The 9843-nt window shown below is 36.3% G+C and overlaps 1 protein-coding gene across 1 annotated transcript in view; it reads left to right on the forward strand.

Annotated features, from left to right (window-relative positions):
* Window positions 1-940: 940 nt before the first annotated feature.
* Window positions 941-9843, forward strand: part of LOC123874468 (furin-like protease 2) — a 54326-nt gene continuing 45423 nt past the window's right edge. The window contains exon 1 of the mRNA XM_045919853.1: window positions 941-1213. Coding sequence (XP_045775809.1) covers window positions 1073-1213 — 141 coding nt within the window. The 5' untranslated portion in view covers window positions 941-1072. The remainder of the gene's footprint in view (window positions 1214-9843) is intronic.

Here is a 9843-nt window from a genome sequence, read left to right on the forward strand (position 1 = left end):
ATTGAATAAGTTTCTACATTTTCCTCTGAAAAGATCGCGTTGATAAGTTTAAATCTACCACTTTAGAATGTTATTCAAGCAAATGAATCTAAAAGGAGGCCGCGGAGCCATTTTTAACCGCAAACTTAGTTTTCGAGTCAAGATATTCAAATGCCTTATTTGTTTTGGAACTTTCCAGCGTTAGGTAGCGGGAGTGAGGACTAGCACTACCCATATTATAAATGCGAAAGTTTGTTTGTTGATTTGTCCTTCAATCACGCCACGATGGAGGTGGCTCCAGTTATTATCACTTAACAGGGCTCTCTCCGTCACTTACTCCATACAATCGTAGTCCCAATTTCATTTGAATATTAAGCAACCAAAGTCCATGAAATTTTGCAGACATATTCTAGAAACTAATATCTGTGCCTGTGGTGTTTTAGATTTTTCTAAAAATATGTAGTTTTAAAACTACAGGAGCTCAAAGATTTGTATGTGAATTTTTAAAACTGCGTAACTTTGAAACCGAATATTTTAACGGAAATCTGGAAAACCACAGGCATAGTTCCCGGAACGTTTCTACAAAATTCCATTGAGTATGATTGGTTAGTATTCCATGAGTATGAGAGCCGAACTACGTTTGTATGGAGCGAGTGACGGAGAGACCCCTCTTAAGTTTGGCTAAGTTAAGGCTAAGTAACCATCCCTTGTCGAGAACCCTAGAAATTATTAAGGTGGAGAAGAATGAACTCGGTTTAGCACAGCGCAATTGCTCCGAACTTTAATTGCAGCTGCAATTGACCGTAGACAGGTAGACTTGATCTAGTTTCATATTAGACTCAATTTATGCCACTCACAATACACACAACTCAAAGAAAGGGCGCCAAGCAGAACGCATGCGCTCACCAATCCAGCAAATAGAGGGAAGATCACCAGTTACGCGAAGCCAGTCGACCCGCGAACGTCGTCAGACGTGACCGTTCAGGCGTATCCCTTGAACCAGGGAATACACGCGAGTGCAAATTAAAAAAAATTACGTAATGAAGGTTGGGATGAGAGTTCGTGAGTGGTAATGCAATGAGCGGCGTGCGTGATGCCACCTATTCTCTTGGTCGTGCTATTGGCAGTGCTGGACTTGTGTGTGCCGCTGTACCACGATCAGTTTGCGCTGTTAGTGCCCGACGGCCGTGCAGATGAGCTTGCTCAAAGGCATGGCTTTATCAATCATGGACAAGTAAGTTTGATATCGTACCTAGATGTTAACGATGCAAAACACAAGTACTGATGTATTTACTCGGAAGTTGGTAAAGCAATAGAGATAAAATGATGTAGGCGTCAAGTGTGGCTTCTTCTTTGCCAACCCACTATTAGAACGTTTCAAATCTATTTATAAATTGATTGATTCCGGGTAACTGATTGGTTTATTGTATTTTAATATCAATAATTATCTATGTTACAATTATAATTAGAGCGGTGATAGTCTAGTGGTTAGGACGTCGAATGTCTATTCTAAAGATAGCAGGTTCGATCCCGGGCACGCATCTTTATTTTACCGAGTTAGGTATGTGCGTTGACAATTAAATATTTCTTGATTAACGATAAGGAAACCATAGCGAGGAAACCAGCATGCCTGAGAGTTCTCCATAATGTTCTCAAAGGTGTGTGAAATCTGCTAATCCGCGCTGGGTCAGTGTGGCAGACTATGGCTTAAGCCCCTGATGGCATTCAAAGGGGAGACCCGTACTCAGTAGTGGGCTGGCGATAAGTTTATCAAGATATTGATAATGTAATTTTTGGTTTATAATGAGTAGGTACTTATTAAAAAGTGTCAAAAATTAAATCTGATAAAATTTTGTGTTGTTATTAATCCCAAACCTACAATCTACAATACACTAGTAGTACCTAGTTAAACTGTTAATATTACATTGTAACCGTTCTATACTAATAAATAAATTAATAAAGTAACTAAAGTTATAGTTCGTACTTATCTAATCGACACACATTTTACGAATAAAGCCAATTTAATATGCCCTGTAATTAATATAATTTAAACAGCCTGAAATGAAAAGATATTGAATTTAATATGTCAAAGATCAATTTAAAGAAAAGTTTCTTTTTCAAATAACCACACACGCACTCACCCTCTTACACAACATTCACACATTCACACTTATATAAGCGTAAGTATTAAGTATACAATTTTAATCGGGCCCCGGGGGCTCAAGCTCTTTTTGAGAAAATTTCGAAAAGGGTTATCAATCAAGGGTCAGCATCTTGAGTATAATGCCTCGCTGCGATGGTTTCGATGCGGTTTTAGATTTAATTTAATTTATTTTGATTTTTAATTTAATATAGGTATAAGTACTTTTTAAATTTGGATTTAATTAACCCCCGACCCAAAAAGAGGGGTGTCATAAGTTTGACGTGTGTATCTGTCTGTGGCATAGCTCCTCAAGTGATGTACCAATTTTAACTTAGTTTTTTTTTTGTTTGAAAGCTGACTTGATCAAGAGTGTTCTTAGCTATAATCCAAAAAAATCGGTTCAGCCGTTTGAAAGTTATTAGCTCTTTTTTAGTTACTGTAACCTTCCTTGTCGGGGGTGTTATAAATTTTTAATTTACACTTGTGATGGATGAACCTAATTCTGTATGTAAATAAAAACTAAAAGTTTTATTTTAAAATTTGCAAGATCAAGAACTGGCTATCCTAGCTAGACTTTTAGATCTGTGTCAAGGAATAAAACGGTTATAAAATAAACTGGTTATCGGTCTACAAATGGAATTTAAAAATTGACCTAGATAATAATATAGTTAATAAGAAATGGCGTCATTTCAGTTTAAAACTACGACCTCACGAGTAGGTACCCTAGGGAAATTTGACTGCGCATAGTAATAGCCTTAACATTTTGATCATACCGTATCTACCTGGCATCGATAATAATCTGAAAGTAGGTATCTATAACCCTTACTTACATATCAATCAATATTAAAATTTACTTAATTACTTATACTTCCATACTAATATTATAAACTAGCTGATACCCGCGACTTCGTTCGCGTGGATGTAGGTTTTTTAAAATTCCCGTGGGAACTCTTTGATTTTCCGGGATAGCCTATGTGCTAATCCAGGGTATAATCTATCTCCATTCTAAATTTCAGCCCGATCCGTCCAGTAGTTTTTGCGTGAAGGAGTAACAAACACACACACCCACACACACACACACACACACACACATACACACACATACAAACTTTCTGCTTTATAAAATTAGTGTGATAGTGTGATGTCTGTCCGTCTGCTAGCTTTTAGCTTAATGTTTGGTACAAAGTTTCACATCCCGGGGACGGACGCTACTTTTTATTCCTGAAAATCAAAGAGTTCCCACGCGATTCCTAAAAGTCGATCCGTTTAACCGATTTGCATGCAATTTGCTTCAGAAGTACGAGTAACTTGCGTCCCGGAAATACACATAGCCTAGAAAAGAGCTGTTAACTTTCAAACGGCTGAACCGATTTTCTTCGATTATAGTTAAGAACACTCGATCAAGCCACTTTTCAAACAAAAAAAAACTAAATTAAAATTGGTTCATTCGTTTAGGAGCTACGATACCACAGGCAGATACACAGATACACACGTCAAACTTATAACACCCCTCTTTTTGGGTCGGGGTTAGAAATAAACGTTTTTTCTTTTTTCTTTTCCGTCTTTATTCGAAGTAATACTTTTTGAGCTTCTATGAATTGGCTGCCAAAAACAAAAAGGGTCCGTCCCATGTTAAAGTCAATGGTTCTTCTCGCAATAAATAAGCAATTTCTTTATTTACAACTAACATTGCGCTACCAAACTTTGGCTCGATCGTAGTCTAAGAAATTTATAGGTTACGTATCGGAAATCTTCGTGAACTAGGTACTCCCAATTTGTTACCAGCCCCGAGAGGGTTGAATATTTGAGGATGACAGATAGACGAGGAACGTTTACAAGCACGAGGAAACGATAACTTGCTCCAGTTTTTAACCCCCGACCCAAAAAGAGGGATGTTAAAAGTTTGACGTGTGTATCTGTGTATCGGTCTGTGACATCGTAGCTCCTAAACTAATTAACCGATGTAAAAGTTTTGTTTCGTTTGAAACAAACACAACACAAGCCAAGGTGGCTTGACCGAGAGTGTTCTTAGCTATAATCCAAGAAAATCGGTTCAGCCGTTTGAAAGTTATCAGCTCTTTTCTAGTTACTGTAACCTTTACTTGTCAGGGGTGTTATAAATTTTTAATTTACACTTGTAGGCGGGTTAATTTAAGAGAAGCCTTAATTAAACCCTACCGCATTCTGCAGCGTTTCCACGCATTTTTGAGGACCTTTCTGGCGCAGTGGTGACTAGAGTGAGGTCTTGTAAGTGAGAGGTCACGGGTTCGATTCCAAGCAGGGGCAATTTGGGAATTTATATGTAATTTCTAAATTGTATCTGATCTGGTCTGGGGAGACGCTTCACGCGTGGCTATTTACCACTCTAACATGCCGATAGGGTGGTGAATAGCCACAGCCTAATTTTCTGAATAATAATAAAGTTTGTTACATATACCTAGGTACTAGGAGACATATCATCTTATCTACGATCCAAGTTGCGAACTGGTCATATAAACGACTCGTTCAAACTTGTTCCACCATAAAATCTTAGGGACATGCCATTGGTCAGATCTTATGACTTTTATGTAAGAATGTTGTGTTTTATCGTTTTATTTTCTGAGTTTATTTGTGACAAAAAATATATATTATTTTATTATCTGGACTCTTTGTCTCGCTTCTTCTTCTCATGGGTGTCAAAGTATTTATAATAATACTATTGTTTATAGGTAAGTACTAAGTACCTTCCTTTTACGAGAGAGAAACTCAGTCTATTTATCGCCACTTTATAACATTTTTGTCAAAAAAGGGACTCAAATGTCTCGGTATTTTTATAATAATACCTAATACCTGGTGTGCATTGCAATGATGCTAATGCGAATGCTATTATAATATGTCGATGATACAACCAAAAAAACGTTCACGCAAGTCCCAACAACAATTTGTGGAGCTTTTAAGTGGTTTTTAACTCAATCTGATGAACGGCTAACGCATAAACGACAGCATATTAATTTTTAAAATTAGAAGATAGTATTTTAGTGATAAAAACGTTATTCATTGAATATAATATCATTAAATCACTAGTAAACTTTCGGCAACTTAGGTAGTACCTAAGTACCTACCTACTATGATACCAAATTGGGTTACTGTGTCAAAGCGATTTTCTTTTATAAACAAGTGTTAATTAAAAATTTATAACACCCCCGACAAGTGAAGGTTACAGTAACTAGAAAATAGCTGATAACTTTCAAACGGCTGAACCGATTTTTTTGGATTATAGCTAAGGAAACTCTCGATCAAGCCACCTTTCAAACAAAAAAAACTTAATTAAAATCGGTTCATTCGTTTAGGCGCTACGATGCCACAGACAGATACACAGATACACAAATACACACGTCAAACTTATAACACCCCTCTTTTTGGGTCGGGGGTTAAAAAGTAGTAGAACTTCTCCGCGTGGTTTTCTAACTAACCAAACCATTCGTATTACCAGTCCAATATGATTTTTTCTAACAAGGAACTTTGCAACCGCACTGTCATAACAAATCTCTATCGCAGCCCGGTCGCAAAGTTCCCAGTTTTTACGCAAATTAACTGCCAACTCGGATGCACCGTGAATTTGTTCTAAAACTTTTTCTTTGAACGCAGAACTCCATTCATATTCATCTGGAATATGATTTTTGGTGAATATGGTAAAATAAAACGAGTATTTTTCGCGGAAATATTTCGTTTGAATTGTTAGTAGAATATGTACGTTTTCGAACCTTTCGAATTACTACCTATTGAATTGTTTTACCTATCGAATTACTACCTATTGAATTGTTTTACCTATCGAATTACTACCTATTGAATTATTACCTGTTGAATTGTTCGAATATGTATGTTTTCGTACCTTTGGCGAGCCTATTTTAAATATCTCTACCCAGAAAGAGAGGTGTTACAGCAAAAGCATTGAGAGTTTTGGTACGATGGCGTGTAGAAACCAAAGGGATATGGGATTAATAAAAACTGCCATACCCTTTCCAGATTAGCCCGCTTCCATCTTAGACTGCATCATCACTTACCTACCACCAGGTGAGATTGCAGTCAAGGACTAAGTAGGTACATTGTATCGGAATAAAAAAGGGAGCTCGTCAAAAATAAAAACTAGAAAAGTAACACTAAAACTCCACACTCGCGAATCTCAAAATAATGAATCAATAGGCCTCCAAAGCCTTCGCCATGTATCTCTTCGACCTAAAACATCGAGGGTGCCTTGGCAGTACAATTGACCCCTTTTCACTTCTTGGCCTTTCACACTCCTAGCCCCTAATGAGTATACTGGTGTGTGATACTTTGGAGCTTAATTTGAGTGCCTACATTTGCTATTTAGGCTAGAATCTGGTTTTTACAAAATGTGTTTTATTGCGATAATAGGATATTTTCTCTTATTAAAAAGTAATTTATGTCTTCAGAATGTGTTTAAATTCCCTAATTAGTTAGCGCAAGACTTCTTACCAAAGGGATCCGAATTTCAGAAGCTAGAAATTGTTTTGTTTTTTAATTTTTGCCATAAGTACCAAGTAATATCATTCGATGTAAGTAATAAGGACTCTAGGTAATCGAATATGGGATCCTTCGAAAGCAACGTATAATAAGTTATTTTAAAACACCAAGTTACTCGACATGGAATATGGCCGAATACCTACTGAAAATTACTCAGTTGTTTAGAACATACTTAACTACTTCAAATACATTAAGAAAGTAATGGATAAAAATTGCAGAAGAATAATAGCTGCATTTAAAAAATTTCTAGAAGTCCTAGAATATTCAAGACGTTCTTAAGTTTAAAGAGACGTCAGCCCTTTCATTTTAGGCGTCTGTACCCTAATAATAATTATCCCTTAGGCACACATAGTCCCGATGCTTGCAATACACTTAACTTAATTTAAACTTAAGATTAAGTTGGGAAGTGAGTCCCGGGCTGAAATTAATTGGTTTAAACCATCCCCTCGGTTTCTTGGACCTTTTTTAGTGTTGATGTTTTTGGAAAATTTCAGCCAGTTATCTTAAATTACGTAGCAACTTTAAGGACCGAAGCATACAGACTTAGTGGAGTTGAGACCAATCTTATATTGTCAAAGATATATTATAATAGTTAATGCTATATACACCTTGTAAATAGCATTAGGTATTATAATATCTATCAATATCTGGATAAAATATTGTGCCATACAAAATTGTAGCTTTTTCTTAATTGTCAGCTACATAAATACTTTGTCGCTTGTCCAGTCAGTAAATGACGCTTTTGTCAGTAGGTATTCAGTTCTTCATTAACCCTAACTAACTAAGGAACCCTTTCCATCGGGTGCGGTGGGTTCCTTTCTTTCGCATACTACTCTATTGAGAGAAAGAGATATTGACTGCTAAATGTACATGTATTATTATCAGATAAGATAGTGTGTGTGATAGCGGTAATAGCCTAGTGGTTAAGATGTGAGCCTCCTATTCGGGAGTCTGGGGTTTCCTAGGCCTCTAACTTTTTGAGTAATGTGCGTTTTAGCTACTAAAACAAAAAAAAAACATTGTGAGGAAATCCAGGGAGTGTGAAGTCTGCTAATCCGTTTTTGGCTAGCGTGGTGGATTATGGCCTAAGCCCTTCTCATTCTAAGAGGAAATCTGTATCTACCTAATCAATGGTGGGCCGACGATAGGTTGAGATGATATTTATACAAATAAACCAAATATTACTGCTATACACACAAACATACGCATATAATAAACATGAACTTAATTATGTAAGAATACAAAAATAGTACTAACTAAAAAGCCTTTCCAAAATATCTGCAAAAATTTGTAATACACTCATGTTTCCTAAAGCATCCGAATATTAAAAGAAACTTTTTAATTACATTATCCAAAGCAGGTACAGCCTGAACCTTTTACATGGGTGACTCGTGTAAGCTCCGAGATTTTTTATTACAGGGGATATAACAATAGCCTTCTGCGAACAACCATCTGTGACTCTTAAATTTTTTGTAAGTAAATAAAAGTCCCAACATACAACCCTTCTTACGAGACCCATGCTTACTATGACAAACATTATATACTAGAGGATGCCCGCGACTTCGTCCGCGTGGATGTAGGTTTTTGAAGATCCCGTAGGAACATCTTTTGCATTTACTTTCGAAGTCCTCCAATTTTTTTAAACCAACCTGCTGTTAATTTAAATAGACTTTTCATTTTTAAAATATGATGAAAAACCTTTTTATACGGGATGTAGTCTACAAGTACTATGTTGAGCAACCAGTTTTGAATACAAATTACATTGTAACTTTTATTTTTAATCTTTTTAACATTTTTTCTGCTTGCGAATATAATTTTAATAATGAAAATCTTTCTGTATGATCACTATCTTTATTATTATAAATAACTAGAGGATGCCCGCGACTGGGTGGCAACTAGCCACGGAGGAAGTCTCCCAGACCAGCCCAGAGATTAGAAATTATAAAATTCCAAACCCCTACCGGAATTTGAACCCGGGACCTCCCACTGATAAGACCATAGTGCCATGGAGGTCGTCAAATTTAAGAGGCTTTCAGGCACAGCTACCGATGGGTGCTATCTTCGAGGAGAATCTCTTTGAGCACCGAGCGGAAGTCGACCGCGTAGATATTGCCTATCAAATAGAAATTGAGGTTTCTTTGCCGCGTCCCAGTTATGTTAACGGCAGATTAGGCTTTAATGGTTATTTACATTTTCTTTATATCCAAGTAAAAGGGTCTGACCCGCGGCTTGAAAAGTACGGAATTATTCTTTCGGTGTATATTATAGGACCAGTCTGTTGTATAAATAGACGAAATAAAAAAAATGCATTTCCGAAACAGCGCCAAAAAGGGCTGGTTTTTCAATCGTCCAATAATCATCATTATGTGAGGAATAAAGAGCACTTTGGCAGTTTTTGCGGTTTTTGCTTAGAAAAACTGTCAATACATCAAATATATTCTCAGATAAAAGTTATTTGACGATTGAAAAATCGGCCCTGCAAATAAGTATATGCAAACACCGATTAGCACAGCAGTTAATAAAATCTTAATGATACATTGTTTGCCTGGATGAAATATGGTACAGAGTTAGTCTACATCCCGGGGACAGACATAGGCTACTTTTTATCCCGGAAAATCAGAGAGCTCCCACGTGATTCTTAAAGGCCTATCAATTTAATCGATTAGTATGGGTTCTGTACCCATACTAATCGATTAAATTGATAGGTAGCTTGCATCCCGGGAATAATTCTTTATCCCGGAAAGTTAAGGAGTTCCCACGGGATTTTTAAAAACCTAAATCCACGCGGATGAAGTGAGCATAATGTAGTACTTGATAATTGTTGAATTGATATAATCAGCGTGTTTTTTAGATACTTTAGAAGTATGAGACCGCAATACAAACGATAATAATAAATCAAGGAAAAGTCATTGCCCGTTATTAACTATTTTGTATCAATCCAATTAGTGGGCTGATAAACTTATAAGTGAGTAGATAACCTATAGTAGGCTTTATATTATTTAGACTTAAACTCAACACGCACGCACATTTATTGCTTGAAACCGTAAATTCAATTAATGTATTATTGAGATTGTTATTGAATAGTTATTGAGTAGTAGTAGAGTATTATAAATTGTTAACAGAAGTTTATTTAGGTTGAGTTTATTATTATTTAGTTACAGGAGTGTATTATTAAAGATTATTCTTGTATAATAATA

Source organism: Maniola jurtina, chromosome 18 (assembly GCF_905333055.1).
Source record: "Maniola jurtina chromosome 18, ilManJurt1.1, whole genome shotgun sequence".
Lineage (NCBI taxonomy): Eukaryota > Metazoa > Arthropoda > Insecta > Lepidoptera > Nymphalidae > Maniola > Maniola jurtina.